Source organism: Catharus ustulatus, chromosome 5 (assembly GCF_009819885.2).
Source record: "Catharus ustulatus isolate bCatUst1 chromosome 5, bCatUst1.pri.v2, whole genome shotgun sequence".
NCBI classification, from domain to species: domain Eukaryota; kingdom Metazoa; phylum Chordata; class Aves; order Passeriformes; family Turdidae; genus Catharus; species Catharus ustulatus.
This window is the reverse complement of record NC_046225.1, coordinates 49612868-49630248: the sequence shown is the minus strand read 5'-3', so window position 1 is coordinate 49630248 and position 17381 is coordinate 49612868. Positions and strand designations below refer to the sequence as shown.

Genomic DNA, 17381 nt, shown 5'->3' with positions numbered 1-17381 from the left:
GGGGTGCAGGAATGCAGGTGCTAGAATGCAGGAAACAGTAGAAAACAACGCCATGCATATACATGGGAGGGAGAGCACAGCCAAGCACCTGCTCAGCGCAGCCCTCCAGCTCTCTTTTAGGAATTCATTGTTGACACTGCACAAGTATCAGTAACCCCTGACTATTTCAATACGGACCAAGAGATCTGCAATTAACATTTCCTGGTGGGTTTTTTTTCTTCTTCTTTCTTTTTCAGCAGAAGATGGTCTCGAATCGGGAATCCTTTCATTTCCATGTAAAAGGCCATGTGATTTCATCGTAAGAGGCGCCCTGCAGGGCAATAAGATCAAAAGGAAAATGTGGGACTTCACAAGAGTTATTGATTAAATAACTCACTGAGGTTCCTGATGGCAGTGCTTTGCTTAAGGCAATTTGGGCAGTTTCTCAATAGCCAGAGGCTTACTTCCTAGAAAACAAGAGAAGTGTTTGCTAACCTTGATTAGCCCAGTGGCTAAAACCTGGATGTTTAGACAAGCCAAGCTGCCTTCACTGTTGTAAATGACTGTAAAAAATTAAGCACATCAGTTTTCCTTACGAGCTGTCAAGGGTGTCATGTTCTGTGACAGCCGTACCTCCTACCCCAAACTCCATCTGCCGAGGCCTTAAGGCAAAACAAAAGCAGACCTTTAAACAATAACTAACCAAGCGTCATGGACTGCACGGCAGCGAGCAGAGCTCCCTCACCCAGAGCCGTGGGGCGAGCGGAGGAGCCGCTTTTGGAAGGGTCCCGGACCACAGCTCGGGTCTCAGTCACTCTCCGGGGGACAAGGATCAGGATGGGGAAGGAGCGAAGGGAATCAGCGGCCTAAGGCCGGTGAGGGGCGGCGAGGGGCGGTGGGGCGGAGGCGGCCGGGGGCGGGCAGCACGGCGGGGCGGGGCCGGTGCGCGGCCATTCCCCCGGGATGTGCGCGGCTCCAGCGGTAAGTCCAGAGCAGCTGCGGGGGGGCAGCTCGCCCGCGGGGTGCGGTGCGGGATGGGGGCGCGGGAGGACGGCGGAGCCGGGCTCCGGGACCGAGAGGAGGCGGGGAAGCGCGGCAGGGAGCTCCCCTCAGCCCGCCGGAGCCGGCCCGGGACGCGCTGCCGGCACCGGAGCGGCCCCCGCCGGTCCCGGCGGTGGGTTTTTGTTCTTAAATGTCCCCTGGGCCACGACCGACCTCCGCCCCGCCCCCGGCACTGCCTGTGTTAATCTCCTCGACGTTGACTCCAGAAACTAAAGTCTTTGTTTTCATAGTTCGCGGTGGTGAGTGAGGTGTCAGCTTTTTACTGTTTTACACATTCATGGTATGGAAGTAAACTTAAGTCCATCTAAGTGGCAGGGAAGTTCCTGAAGCTTCAGGAAAGTACCGAGGGGTGCAGAGTGCACATGTTCATTCACAGGATTGGATCACAGCTATAGTTACCGGACTTAATTATGAAAAGAATTCACAAAGATGGGAAAGAATAATCCAAGTTCATATCAGAAGGACAGCTACTGAAGAAAAATGTACTTCTGATATCAAAATTACTACTATTTTAGTACTTACAGAGTAATACTTAAAAGGTATTCATATCTCACCAATGACCATAATGTTGAGAAACCTCTTATTTAAAAACATACTTGTCTTCCTATCATCACCAGAAGTTAACAGGATTGTCATTATTGCTGTTTTCATGTGGTGGTTTCCAGCAGAGATGGCACTAGGTGGTTTATCTAGGATTGGAGTGGAATTGAATTCACTTAGCTCTTCTGTGTGACTCCAGAGCTGGTCTGAAGCCAGTGTTTTAGACAGAATTTTTACACTTAGTGTGTGGGCACTTACTGTTTGTAGGAGCAAAAGGTAGGACTGACAGGCAAGGATGACATTCTTTTATTAATTGCCACTACCCTGGATGATCTGAATTTCAGAGCAATAACCAGTGTTGATACATGTTTCTAATGAAAACTAGACTGAAACTGGGGCCAAGTTCTCTGTGAGTACTCAGATACTCTCTAATCAGACATTCCTGTCCCACGTTGCTTGTGCCAACATGAGTGCTTTAACAGCTGTAGTGATGGCTTGGGAAATTCAGTGATGTTATTGTCTTTGAGTTGGTAAAAGGTCTTGCAGATCAGTGAGAACCAGGTTCACTATGAAGGAGTTGACTAGACCACGAGTGGAAGAAGTAAGAACAATTCTGTTCAGTGTTAACTTGTAACTCATTTCAGCTACTCACTGCAGTGCTTCTCTAGTGTCTTAGATAGTTTTGGGGTTAGTAGGGTCAGAATTTCAGCATTCTTAACTCCTTGCACATTTTGTTTTAGGTTTCTGTATATGTAGGCTTCATTTTTATAATAAAACCTTTAAAGATACACATTTGCAGTTGAGCCCTCAATTGCTGTAGGTTACTTCTTGCTTTCAGGTTTGAAATAACATCTCAAGAGTTGTGTGTTATAGTCTTACAGGAAGTCTCTAGTGGTTAAAGTGGATTCACAGGTTATTCCTGTCAATATATCCCCAAGCAGTAGGCAGGTTTTATTGCTCTGTGGCAAATCTGATTGTCTTTCTGAGGTTGTACAAGAGTTGGTTTTGTCGAAAATTCACTAACCCTAGAGCGTTAGACCTGAAAACCTCAGTAGATGCCCTGGGAATTTATGGAGCTTTTGAATAGCTGATATAATGTAGGTAGAAAACAAGAAGAAAAAACTAGCCAGAGACCTAATATAGGATTTTAGGAACTCGAGTACAGTTTCTTACTGTAATAGGTACTTTCAGTATAAATTTCAATTAGTATGCTAGACCTATATGCACAGTAGAGTTTTGGGCCTTTGAAAACCAGCAGTACTGCCAATATGAATTAATTTCTCTTAAAAGTATTTATGGTAGAATAGGGAGTGTACACAGCTACCAAAAAAAATAATCACATTCTTCTGTGTTACATGAACACCAGTATAAATTTTTAACTTGGCCCACACCTTAGTCTTACTGTGAAATTCGTGTAAATTTCACACATAGCAAAGCATCTGAAGTGACTAAATGCTGCCTGACCATAAGCTAAAGATATACCTGTGTGGAAAGACAGAGTAAGACTTAAACTGAAAGGCTTTGGTTTACAGTTTTGAGACCAATGTGGCACGTGAGAGCAGGGCATAAAGCAGAACTTTTGTGGTGGAGAAAAGGATGTAAAATATTTTCACCACTGAGAGATCACTCTCCAGCGGTCTTCAGTTTTATTTTGAAACTATTTCATCTGAAATTTAAACTTGAAATCTGCTAGTGTATGGTTTGGTTGTGTCTGTAGGTACAAGATATGATTGGCATCCTAAATAACTTTACCCGAGATGAAGGAGATTTTCTGCTTTTATATACTGCTCCCACACTGTAGTATGTTAACCAGAATTACTGCATGGTTTACAATTACAGTAATTTCATGACTATAAGGTGCACCCTTTTGACTTAAATTTTCCCCTAAACCCGGAAGTGCGCCTTATAGTCCGGTGCGCCTTATCTGACCTACAAAGTTGCGACATTTGCCACCCCAGAAGTGCAAGCCCTTAACAGTCCCCAGCAGAGCAGAGCCCGCCTGGCAGCAGCATCAGGACAGCGCCGGGCCGGGGCGAACCTGGCGGCATCGGGGCGATGGCCGCGTGGGGAGGGGGAAAGCACGGCGGCGCAGCCCGGGCGGGGGGGCAAAGCGCCAGCATCGGGCTTCCCCCACGCGGGGGTAGAAAGCCGCCAGCAGCGGGGTGGCCGCCACGCAGGGCGAGGGAAAGCTGCCGGCATCGGGACGGGCCCGCCAGCATTGGGGCGGCTGCCATGCGGGGAGGGGGAAAGCCACTGACTTCGGGGCAGCGGTGGCATGGGGCGAGCCTGCCAGCATTGGGTCACCCAGAGCACCAGGGGACTCCCGGAGCAGCGGGGCCCCGTGGACGCTGCACGGAGCGGCGGCGGGCATAGCCTGGCCCTGGGGACGCTGCACGGAGCGGCAGCGGGCATGCCCCGGCCCCGCGGATGCTGCGCGCAGCGGCGGCGGGCATAGCCCGGCCCCACCGGGTACAGGCGGGCCCAGGAGCCCATGGCTGCCGGGTTGAGGTGGGGCCTCGTCTAGCAAACACGCGGGGGGAGCTGGGGGCGGAGCCTTGCTGCAAAAAAAAAAAAAGTGCGCCTTATAGTCCGGTGCGCCTTATGGTCATGAAATTACTGTACATTATCTTGCATCCATCCTTGTGTCAGGGCCTTGACACTTCTTGGGTTTTAACACATCCTGCTGGTTGTTTTTATATTTGTGGAGTGCTGTTGATGGCTGGCTTAACGTACTCATTACCAAGAAATTTCCTTTCTAAGATCCAAGGCTTTTCAAGGCTTGCAAGTTTTCAGTGTTGCCCATGCTAAATTAGACTTTGTAGGCAGGAATGCATAGTGAAGTAGTGCCACAGCAATTGATTTTTCATGCTAACATGTCTTCCACTCTTAATTCAAGAATTTGTACATCTCTTTTATGAATATATCTCAGAACATATGGTTGCAAATGATCACATCATTTTCTCAAATTAAATTTTGATTCCTGCAGGTTTTTGCCTGTTTTGTCCCATAAACTAGGAGCAAAAGTCTCTTATCCAGATTTATTTGGTATATTAGAATGTCCCAGCAGATTTCATATTGGCTTGCAAATATGTGTGACAAATTTGTGAAATTGCATGTAACAGAGAAAGTAGCAAACCTTAGGAGGAAAGAAGTATTTATTCTTCAGAGTGTAAATTAATCTTCAGTCCCTGGTTTCTTGAAGCTTCTTCATTTTCTGCTAGCTTCTGAGTTTTAAAAGATGATTAGGAGGAGTTTTTAACATTTAGCCTGTATAGTTCTGTCAGTGCAGTGACAAAAGTGATAGTGAACCTGTGCAGTAACACTTGCTAAGAGGCTTCAATGGGACTGTTGTGTGGACTGGGGATGATCCACTCTTCCATAGCATTGTGTGGGGTGACCTCTATCTAGGATACCACTTCTTATATTCCCTGGTCACCCAGAACCTTAGACCTGCAGAACATCCTGATATATTCATGTGAGGAGGAAAGAAAAAGGGATGTTGTTGGGGAGATCCATTGTGTGAGTTGCTTCCCTTTTAGGTGCTGTAGAAAATTTTCAGGTAAGATACTGAATTGTTTTTGTTGCATTCCTGTTTGACAAGAATTGATTTATTACTTCCTACTGGAAACTAGCCCAGAGGAAGGCCTACTGCACACTACCTGAGAAGGAACAGGATAGAGACACACACCATAAGCATGCATGTGTCAAAGGTCTGGGGAACATTCTTGTCAAATATGTCACATACCAGTGCATTTAACACAGAATTTTCTGAAAGAAAATTGAGGACTAATTATTTGGAGACCACAGCAAAAAGAGAAGGATGTTGTCAGAAGGGAGGAAGTGGTTAGGAGAAGCCAGGGTAAATGGTAAGGCACTTCACTTGACATGTGAGCAAATGACCACAACGTAATGGTGGGGTGCAGTTCCAGAGCAGGATAAACATAGGCTAAATTATCTACACATCTGTTTTGCTGATGATCTTAAGAAATTATCAAGTATGAGAGAGACCAGTGACTGCTAAGTGAATTTCCAAAGGCTACCGATAATATAACTGGAACTAAGGAATTTTTAATGTCAGCTCCATCCTCCACCAGGAAAGCTAGGAGCCAAGGCTTGCATGCAGATATTCAGGTGATACTTCACAGAATTGGAAGCTGACAGAATTTACAAGAGACAGTGGAAGGGAAGTGATGGGAAAAGAAAACAACCTATGGAACATGAAATGCACATACAAAAGAATGCTTGCAAGTCCCTTCCAGGGTACAGACCATTTAAAAATAAGGATTTTCTCAGCATTACCACTAGCAGAGAGTTCTCAAAGCCTGTTTTTATTGCAATATAGGATGGTCAAACATGGAGAGTGTATAGTGTTGATCTGTCCTGTGGTAAAAATGATGCTGTTGTGCCTTGCTTTAACAAAGGTTTGAATGACAGTCACCTATTTCTTGTTAACCATATCTAGTCCCTCCAGTTTTTCATACCTGAAAGTGCTTTATAAGAAGAGGAAAGAATCAGAGCACATGAAAGAACGGGTGTAGAAAAAAGCAAGAAAGCAAATAAATCCAGTGTCATATAATTCCCTTCCACATTTCATCATTATGTTAGTAACAGTTAGTATGCTTACTACAAGAACTTCCCTTTTTGAGTGTAAGACATACCTGAATTACCTCTATATCAGCTGTTTCCATTTAGCAAGATCAGGCATGTTCACTTGAATAGCATATAGCGTGAAATGAGGACAGGCTAGCTTGTGTGAGGCTGTCCTCAAAACAGTATGTGATTTAGGCTTCCTCTTCTCAAATACATGAACATTATTCTTGGGGGTTTTAAACATAAACATATTTTTTAGAAATAAACTTCTAAAAATAGTGCTTCAGATTAACTCATCTTGTGGATTATTTGCCAGTGTTTCAAGAAGATCTGATGTTTTGTAATAATACTTTAAGTTCACATTAGCTGGGGAACTGAAGACTTGGCTATGAAAAATAACATGACAGGAGGGTCAAATAATGTTTTAAGAGAATGGATTTCTTAGAAAAATTGTTTAATTTTTTACTTGATCTTCGATGACTTAATCCCTTAAAATATCTAATATGAAGCTGATTAAATTCCTTCTGACCACAGAAAATGTGTTCAATACTTTATGAAACAAATGTAATGAGGAAGAAGAATAAAATGCAAAAGAGGTTTCTGAAGTTTGAAACCTCAAAAGTGCTGTTTTAATGATTATGCAAATGATATGGGGAAAAAAAAGTCATTTGCAAAATAGTAGCTCAGTCAAATCCCGGGTGAGTCAGAGGGCATTATGGCAGAGTATGAGATCCAGATACTTTTTTCCCAAGATGTCTGTTAATTGTCTGATTCACCTCTCTGATCATAAGAGATTCCTTGTTATTTTTCTTACAGTGTTTCCAACGTGGTGGATTTGTGTTAGTTATTTCTCATCCCTACAATCTTCAGTTTCGTTACAAGTAGTTACATTAGAATACTGGAGATACCGACAAAATATGCAGTGCACAGAACTGAATCTGATGTTTCCTGTTCCTTTTTAAGCTCTGCTTCTCTGAGGAAGGGTGGGGCAGAGGTTTTGGAGTCAGGGAGGATATGTATGTGGTGAGGGGTGGCTGTTCTTCAGCAACTCTGCATATGCAGTTTAAACTATTTGCTCTTCATATAGTGGTGAAGAATTCCATCTTTACATGCTGTCGTGTTAAAATGTCCGGTGCTCTTCCTCCCTGCTTTCCCCAACTGCTTTATTTTTTATAAAGAGTGGTCACTGCGTATCAAATCTAGAAAAGAAAAAACATTACATATACCAAAAAGAATTTAGAAGATTTTGAAATTTGTGAGGTGTATTTGAGCTGTGTAGGCTATTTTGCCAATATAATTTTCACTTAACAGGATCTCCTATTTAAAGCTTTTGCATTCTCATTAGCCGTGGGAGATGGAGAAAGAGTTCGTTCCTTCATCAGAATCAAATGTTTGTTTACCTAGTCTTATGAAAACAGAGATGATTTTCACTACAAATGTAAACTGCTCTCAAATATCTGGCTGGTGGCATCTTGTGAAATTTCCTGGCATTTACTTACTTAAGTTTGCTACTAGATCATTGCACGCTGTAAGAGTATGTAGAGATATGTCAGATTGTTGGGCTAAAGTGTGGTTAATTGACACACCCTGTATGATTCATGCTAAAGATGAAAGCTTGAAGGAGTCTGATAAATTTAACAGAAGAAATCATGTTAAAGCTCTCCCTGATAATCCAGCATATTTTTAGTTAAAACAAATATTTGTTTGAAAAGGCCTCTCATTGTATAAAATCTGTACAGTTACTGATTTGTTACAGCAGAGACAGTTAAGGAGAATTGTTGTTTCCTCAAAATGGCCACGCCTTAAGGATACCATCCAAAATCCAGAAGTTTGGGGGTTTTTTTAATCATTGAACTGCTGAAATTTGTGATTGACGGGAAAAAACCAAACCTACCTCTTTTCAGCCACTCATCTTTTAAAATTCTTTGATTTCCAGGATTATTCTTTAATTCAGTCCTGATTTTTGTAGATGGGTCCGTGTTAATTTTGGGGGTTTGAGAACTCTAGGAGTATTGAAATTTGCATAATCATGTATGGACTCCACTAGCAGCACTTTCTGCAGTCCCTAAACGTTTTTGAAGACCTTTCAAGCTTTAGACTTGTCCTCAGGCTCAGTTAACGTAACTGAAGCATCTCTTTCACGTGTGTATAGATCAGTGTTCATATGTATGACTGTATGGTAGCCATACATTTAAAGTGATTCATTGGTGTGAAGTAGCTGCTTCTAAATGTCAGTTCCCATTTCTGGAACAAAGGCTGACCCTGACTAAAATGAGATAGTAACTTCTGTGCAGCCTCTGGGAACTGTCTCCCAGGCCATAGGATTAGGGGAAACAAAGATAGAAGATGCTGCATTCTGTGAACATAAGAGAATGCCATGTACTTTAGAAAATCTTTACAAACTCTTCTTGCTTCTCTAAGAAGTCTCAGACATAGCTGCATTCCCTTGTAACCTTTGGTAATCTGATGATTACTGGGATCACAAGGTTTAGGACTGAGAAAAAGGAAAAGCCTTTTCCTCAGGCTGGTCCCTTATGCTGTCTGGGGGAACACTGCAGAAGAGCATTGGAAGAACAGTAGAGTACTGCCAGGGGATGCTGAGAGGAAATGCTATATAGAAGGGTTTGTTTTATTTTTTTTTTTTTTCACTCTTCTTCCTGTGCAGGTCATGATTTCTAAAGAACATGATTTTCGTGTACATGGTTACTGTCTTCCAAGACACCATAACAGTCAATAGCTAATGGTGATAGGACAAAAATGTTCCATTTTAATTTGAGGAGATGAAGAGGCCATATAAACATTAGAGAAAAGCTTTCTAGCTGTGGGGTAGTGACATAGATGTCCAGGCTTTTAAGGAAGTTTGGAGAACCTTTCTTTTTCAAAATGATGTGGAGATACAAATAGTACCCAATATTTAGAGGACCTGGTGAGGGCATTGTGCTCATGTGTCAACAGTTCTGCAGTTGTAATAGAAGAATCAAGGATATGTAAGAGAAGATAGTCTGGGTAAAATAGTCAAGTTGATAGTTTGGAAAATTACTATTTAGAGTAGTATTTTGGAGGAATCTGAGCTGGACAGAGTGGCATTTGTCAATAAAAGAGAAAGATACCACATGAACAGTAGCCTGAATTGATTGAAACCAAAGTCAGGATTAGTTTGATAACCACACGTGAGTCTGTTGCTAAGAGATTTCATTTAGGAGGATCTAGCAAGTTTTAGAGACAGCTTTTGTGTGGGACTTTAGGAAAAGGATTTAGTAAAATATTTTGCTAGAATCTGTGCAGGTACTAAGATACTAGATGGAAGGAAAGTAACCCGAAGCAAGAAGTACCAATGATTTTGGGCTCATGTAATTCAGAGTTTTAAATGAATATGCAACTAACTGTTCTATGGAAGAAGTAATGCAAGAAATGTAGGACCCATTGGTTAAAGCTTTCAAATTGTAAAAAACTTTGTTATAAAAGCCAGCACTTTTGAGGTTCTATTAAAGCGTGGTTTGTGCAAGAGGTGTTTTCTGACTGCATTGGGTAATTTGATAAAGTGAGCAACGCGTATAGCTGTGAGTATCATCTATAGCTATGAACTTTGGCGTTCTGTAGGAAAACAAATTCCTGGGTAGAATGCTAGAGCTTTGCTAGGTGGATAAAGGAGAAGCATTATCATGAAATTTATTCATCCTGTGTCAGTCGTTAAAAGTTCTCAAACCTCTTTCTAATTTACTGGAAGAAGTTTTGTTGATGATAGCTACTTAGTGCCTTTCACCAGCAGTTCCTCAGTTTGTGTCTAAGGCTGTATTCAGATGCATACTGCTAGATTGTTGACTTCTGAGTTTAAGAAGGTTTGTTAACCATCAGCATGGCTCCAGTGTCTGAGATGAGGATTCCTTTCAAAATGTTCTCTGCAGAATTAGCAGCTTTCTCCACCATGCTACAGCATGAGAAACTGGTGGGTGGACTGCTAGTACAAAAATATTGTGCATTTTAAACAGAGTAGTCAAATTATAGGATCCTGAAAGGTTTGTTGAAATTCAGATAAATTCAATCTTTGAAGCAAAAGTTCCCGACCTTGCATAATATATTAACAGTCTGGATTGGGTTCATTATGAAAATTACTTTTTTTCCCTAGGCTTATTCACAACTGTAGCTCTGACTTTTAGTTGAAAAGCCTTTACAGAATTGTTGTGTAAGTTGCTGTATTTTCAAACATTTCTGGAGAGTTGACACTTCTTGGACTATAAAGTGTTTCAGGTGCCATGGCAGATCCCGTCCACTGGGCCCAATACCGCTGGCAGCGACTGATATCAACAGAGGGTGGAGAATGCAGCAACAACAAGTCAAGTAGCAAGTGCTATCAATCATCAAAAACTACTGGCAAACATAGGATAGTGATACCCTGTTTGGGACATTTTAAAGAAGAATATGAAAAAGTATCAAAACTGTATATGAACAACAAAATACGGACTACTAGGTATACTTTATTGAATTTTTTACCACGGAATTTATTTGAACAATTTCACAGGTAAGGAACTCCTTTTTGATTGTGGTAATTCTTCTGAATCGGAACCTTTCTATTTAGATATTTGTATGTGTTATTATATATTAAAAAATTATCCTTCCTGCTGACCTATCACTTCTGAAAAGATGCATGTTATATGGTCAAAGTTTCTTGAGTATCATTGTTGAGCTACTAATTTTCTCCTTAGCTTATGTACTCTCATTTATTCTGTTCTTTGGACTATTGAACTATTCCTTGCTCTTGGAGCACTGCCACACACCAATGACCAGCAGGATTTTCAGTTAATTTCCTACAAATGTCTTTTTCCCCTTCCTTCATGTCTTTCTCAGTTTCCAATTATTTTCATCTTCTTTCTGCATGGAGAACTGCTGATCTGTAAAGCTACGCAGGGAGGTTGCAGGATGGCTTCCTTTTTAAAACATGGTACCTTCCCTAATGATATGATAAAATTCCCTATGATAATGATAAAATTAAGTTTAAAGGATCTGGAAATTGGAGAGTGCAAATTCACCAGTGCCTCACTCTGGAAAACACATGTCTGGAGGACAGTTTTGAAAATACAGGAGAATTCTTGGTTTCTGCGTTACCTTATAATGTATATTAAGCAACTGTGTTGCTAAGTAATCTATAGATTGGAGATTTAAAACAAAATTCTGGATAGTTATTCCTTAAATTGCAGATGAAGGAAAGATAAATCACTGATAACTTAAATGTCTGTGCAACATGGAGTGGAGAAATAAGGATCATTGTCTGCTAGCACAGCTAAATCCTGTGTTTTCTCTTTGTTTCAGAGTTGCCAATTTGTATTTCCTATTTCTAGTTGTCCTAAATTGGGTTCCTGTGGTTGAAGCTTTCCAAAAAGAAATTACAATGCTACCTCTGATAGGGGTTCTGACAATTATTGCAGTTAAGGATGGTCTGGAGGATTACTCAAGGTACAAAATGGATAAACAGATAAACAACTTAGTAACCAAAGTATATAGCAGGTAAGAGACAACAGTCTTTGTGGTTTATTGTTATTATTTGATTATGACTATCATGTGAAAAAGTTGGTGATAACTTTTTGATTACCTTCTGGATACTTATAGAAGCATAAAATAATGTACTTCAGAAAAGGTGTCTGAAAGTCATTTAACTCCCTGCTCAAAGCCAGGCTATTTAGATCAGTTCACTGAGGGACTACAGTAATTTCGTGACTATAAGGCGCACCCTTTTGACTAAAATTTTTCCCCAAAACCGGAAGTGCAGCTTATAGTCCGGTGCGCCTTATATGATATACAAAGTTGCAACATTTGCCACCCCGGAAGTGTGAGCCGTGAGCCGTGGGGGGAGCCGGCAGTGCCACAGCAGCTGGGTGGAGGCGGGCCCGGCGGCCCGTGGCACCGCCCCTGCTGGGTGAAGGCGGGCCAGGGGGCCCATGGCTGTCGGGTAAAGAAGGGCCTGGGGGCCCGCGGCGCCGCCCCTTCCCGGGTCCAGGCAGTCCCGGGGGCCCATAGCTGCCGGGTGAAGGCAGGCCAAGGGGCCCGCGGCGCCGCCCCTCCCGGGTCCAGGCGGGCCCGGTGGCTCGCGGCACCGCCCCTACCGGGTGGAGGCGGGTCCAGGGGCCCGTGGCTGCCAGGTTGAGGCGGGGCCTCGACCAGCAACAGTGCGGGGGGAGCTGGGGGCGGAGCCTTGCTGCAAAAAAAAAAAGTGCACCTTATAGTCCAGTGCACCTTATATGATCTACAAAGTTGCGAATTTTGCCGACTCCCAGGGGGTGCGCCTTATAGTTCGGTGCACCTTATGGTCGTGAAATTACTGTACTTGAGACTCGATCACCAGTTTTGTTAAATGGTTATCAAATTAGTGTAAAATCTACCAAAACAATTTTTGCTTTGAGGCAAATGAGTTCATGCATGTGTTTGTACTGTATTAAGCAAGGTACTTTGACTAGTTAAGCATTGTTGTGCATAGTGTTTGTTTTGATAGGTGTATTTTTAATTCCTCTAAAATGGCTTCATGGAAATGGAAAGACTGCTGGTTTATTGCTCGTTAATGGCATCACATTGTACTCATAGTATGATACCATTTCCCCAAATAGAAAAAGATAGTTTTCCACTTGAGTGCATCACACAGTTCGATACAAGTGTTAGCACTTGTTCCACCATGCAGGACTGCAATGTTGTACGCTGTGGGTGCAAGTCAGGCAGGGAGTCTGATAGTGGTGAGTCTGCTAAGCAGTTATAATCACGAGTAATAAAAAGACAGGAATGCAAACAGGTCATACTCTAAATTAACCATCAAAAAACTTCTCTAAGTATATATCAGTGCTACCAACATAATTATTTTTCTTTTATACCTATCATAAAAGGGTATTCCAAGATGTAAAATAAAGATAACAAAGATAAAAGGAAGTGCAGTGAATGTTTGGGTTTTTTTCTTTCTTGCATGCTCTGTTTCTGTGTGGGTAAACAAATATTTTTTAAAATGTCATTTTTGGTGTGTTGTAGTAACTGTCACAAATAGAACCTGTAGGTTTTTCTGTTTCAGCTTATTCATTTGTCAAAAAATCACTGTTCTTCTATGTGTTCCAGGAAAGAGAAGAAATACATAGATGAGTGCTGGAAAAAATGTCAGTGTTGGGGATTTTGTCCGTCTTTCACGTAATGAAATCATTCCTGCTGACATGGTGCTGTTATATTCGAGTGACCCGGATGGGATCTGTTACAATTGAAACTGCAGGCCTTGATGGAGAAACCAATCTAAAGCAGAGACAGGTGGTGAGAGGATTTTCAGAGAAGGTGAGAATTGTGCTTTCTAGTGGTATAAGAAAGCTGATATGACAGGTGGTGAACTAAAAAAAATCCAAACAACTCAGCCCTCTAGTCTACCTAATTCATGGTAGCTCAGCAATCTCCATCTGAAAATCAAGGTACTAGGTAACACAGTTCTAATTTGTTGCTTCAGTGGTTTTGAAGCAGATCTTTGCATGTTCACATAACCCAGAGAAAGACAGATATATTTCAAGGAAGGAAAACCAATGAAATTAATAATTCAGGTAAGGCTCAAGTAGTTACTTACAGTACATAACATGTCATGGGTGAGAAATTGGAGTTTTTTTAGATGGTACTTCAGTGCTATATAAAGACCTAGAGAGAATATCTTTTTCACTGTTTCTTCACATTGCAAATGCTTTGTTACTCCCACACAATACTTTAATATTGTACATAGCAGCCAAAATGCTGACGCTGGCACAAAAAAGACAATATTAAAAGATTAAAGAATCCTGACATTTCTGTAGTCTTCAGCTCTACTGCTGAAACACCATGCTTAAAACAACAGCAAGGAGCTTTAGTGTTGTCCATAAGAACAGACTGTTTAGTCCTTTGGAGCTAAAATTAACTGAACTGCCTCTGAATTTACAGCAGTGGTGAGAAAGTAAGGAGAAGTTGTCTCTGAGTGCCATTATTTAGTGGTTATGATAATACCAAAGGTGTGATGTGCTATCCATGAATAAAGCTGTCACATGCTTATTCTTATTTTTACTTCTGTTTTTTTTTTATTGATTGATTTAATCTTAAAACAACAAGGCAGGAAGGACTGCATACACATATTATTACACAAAACCAAAATTCCAGTGGTTCTTCAGGCTTACAGCAGACCGAGGCCCAGTTCCCATACCAGCTCCTGCTACCAAGGTGTGAGTCCCACTCAAGAAAGAGGCTGATTTCTTTATTTTCTGAGAACTTCTAGGAAAAGTCATACTGTCCAAAAAATGTGTCAATTCCTTCATCATTCAAGATTTTCATTCATTTTTGTCATCAAATAGGAAAAAAATATATATAGTTATTGTAGAATCTTGTCAGGATTGCTTGGTTTCTGAATGTACTGCCATGGTCTGTTTCACAGACCTTGAGTCCACTTCCAGCTGGGCTCTAGCCTGGGAGTTTGCCCTTATAAACTCAGGCTGAGTAAAACTGGCAGTGCTATGTAAGGGGTTGACTGCCTGACCTCTCCCACTTCTTAACCTCAGAAGAAAAGAAATAAACAACACCAAATTAAAGAATATATGAAGACAAGAACTACAGAACCTTAACCTATTTGCAAGGTTGTTATGTCCTTGCTTCTTTGTGACTGAGCAAGTAGAAAACACAATGCAAACATTTATCCATGGGGCACCTGTTCATGCCTGTGGGATTCCTTTAAGAGAAGGCAAGGCAAAATGAAGACAAGAGGCAGGAACTGAACTCTCATAGTGATTTTTTAAATTATTTTTCAGTGCTTAATGACAACAGGAAAGAAATTAGGAGAGTACAGTAATTTCACGACTATAAGGTGCACCCTTTTGACCAAAATTTTGGCCCGAATCCGGAAGTGCGACTTACAGTCTGGTGTGACTTATATATGGAAAAAGTTGTAAAAATTTTCCAACCCAGAAGTAGGAACCACGAGGGGGGGTGGCATCATGGGAGCACCAAGCCGTGAGGGGGGGCCGAAGCGGGCGGCCCCGGCCCAGCAGGAGCCATGCGGAGGGGCAGGGAGCCGGCGGCCCCGGCCCGGCAGGAGCCACGAGGGGATGCAGGGAGCCGGCGGGCCCCAGCCCTGCAGGAACCGTGCGCAGAGGGAGGGAGCCAGCAGCCCCGGCCCGGCAGGAGCCATGCACAGAGGGACGGAGCCAGCAGCCACAGAAGCCACAAGCTGCAGTCACCCTGAGCCAACACGGAAGTGCAAGCTGCGGCCACGCCACGGAAACCCTGGGCTGCCCCGAGCTGCCCCGGACCGGGGGGCAGTCCCGAGGCCACCCGGGACCACCGCGAGCCGCGGCCTCTCTGAGCTGCGCCTCGCCTCGCCATCCGTGAGCAGGTGGGAGTGCTGAGGCGGCGGCACGGGGAGGGTGCCTGGGGCTACGTTTAAAGGCTATGCCAATCTGTGAAAAATGTTTGCAAATTGAGCCCCTGCCAGTAAACCCTGCGATCACACGATTTGTTACTAATTTGTTACTTTGTTGCACGCGGCGCAGCTCCTCGCTGCAAAAAAAAAGTGCACCTTGTAGTCCATTGCACCTTATATAATGTACAATATTGTGAAATTTGCGGACTCCTGGAGGTGCGCCTTATAATCCGGTGCGCCTTATGGTTGTGAAATTACTGTGAGTTGGGGCTTCTTACATAGCAGTGGGTAATGAATGAAACATAGAACGCAGTGTTTCCAACCTTCTTGGCATTCAAAGGTAAATACACGAAACAAATGAGGACCGACTTCATGAGGACGATGAACTATTTTGAGAACTAGCTGACATTGCTCTGCTGCTTTCAAGACACTCAAATGTTGATTCCTCTTAAGAGGGGTTTAATCTCCTTTTCTTTGTACCCCTCATGTGAAGCTGAACCATGCACAGGTTCACGGGAGTGAAGAAGCTAATATGCCATTAGCACTAAAACTGTGAACAGTGAATGTTTCCTATTAGAAGAGATATCAAGGAACTGCAGCAGTTGGTTCCTTCTCAACCTGCAGAGTCAGTGTCCTGACTCCAGTCCTGGCTGCAGCATCCTCAAAGCTAGTGGAAAGTGCTGTTTGCCATTCTTTTCTTCCGGGAAGCCTAAGCCAAGCTGATCAAAGGCATTCCTAGCTCTCCTCTTCCACCTTAGCTGTACACCCACTCCATTCCCATGCTCTTATCAAATGGTGTATGTGTCAGGAACACAGCACAACCAAAGCAAGCAGGCTTGGCCTTGGGAATCTGCATTTCCCCATTTTGGTGAGTGTCTGATGTAGAGCCTATCATTCCCAGCTCCCTTACTCAGTTTCCATCTTTATTGTTTCCCTTCTTTAGGGACCTTTACACAAAATCCAAGTAATTCAAATTCTGCCAAAATTTAAATAATTTCTTTTTGTACCAGGAAACATAGGGAAACTTCTCAAGAAATAATGTACAAAATGCTTCTACTCTCAGTATTTGCTTTGCCAAAATTATGATTATGATGAGAAAAATACAGAAAATAAACATATAGTCCAGGAAGATCTGAGTGTCGATATCAAGATACCTGCTTTTGGACATAGTTTTTGTAGCCTCTCTTTTATGCTGGCAGAGTGTAGACAGCTGTGTCCACTATAGATTATACCCAGAGTTTCAGTGCTTGCTGTTTCAAGGTTTATTACAAGAAGCTCCACCACCAATATATATTTAGATGTTTCCAGACAGTAGAGGAGAAGAATTTACTGCTTTGACTGTTTCACTTTGAGAGTAGTTCTTATTTGGGTAATCATTGTACAGTACAAAATTAATGAAAAGCATCAATCAAGTATTCTGTCTAACATTTTACAGAAATGTTTTACCTCGAGTGCAAATTAACGTGAGACAGGTCAGTGGAGACGGGTCTTTCACAGTCAACTAAATTTGCAAAGAGACTGAATGATCTGTATGTCAAAGGCTGTGTTCATATTGACTTTGGGTTAATACAGTGCAACACATCAATACAGCAAAACATAGCAAAAAAAGTATTTTAATCAAGCTAAGAAAGTACTTGTTAACAATATGATGTCTTCCAAGTTTCAAATTCAACTTACAGGGTTGTGTTTTAAGCTCACCTTTGCTATTGTGCCAGTGTGAAGTCATCCAGTTGATGGAGTATAGCCTTCTCAGGGACCTATAATTATGTCTAAGATACATTTAGTAACACCTGTGAATTAGAGAAATTACGCTTGTGAGTTTGAA

General features: G+C 42.3%; 1 protein-coding gene across 1 annotated transcript in view; it reads left to right on the top strand.

Annotated features, from left to right (window-relative positions):
* The first annotated feature begins 908 nt into the window (after nt 1-908).
* The window catches only part of ATP10D (ATPase phospholipid transporting 10D (putative)), a 40883-nt gene continuing 24410 nt past the window's right edge, over nt 909-17381 (top strand). Inside the window, 6 exon segments of the mRNA XM_033059991.1 lie at nt 909-960; nt 10412-10690; nt 11479-11673; nt 13261-13291; nt 13293-13394; nt 13396-13467. Coding sequence (XP_032915882.1) covers nt 10425-10690; nt 11479-11673; nt 13261-13291; nt 13293-13394; nt 13396-13467 — 666 coding nt within the window. The 5' untranslated portion in view covers nt 909-960; nt 10412-10424.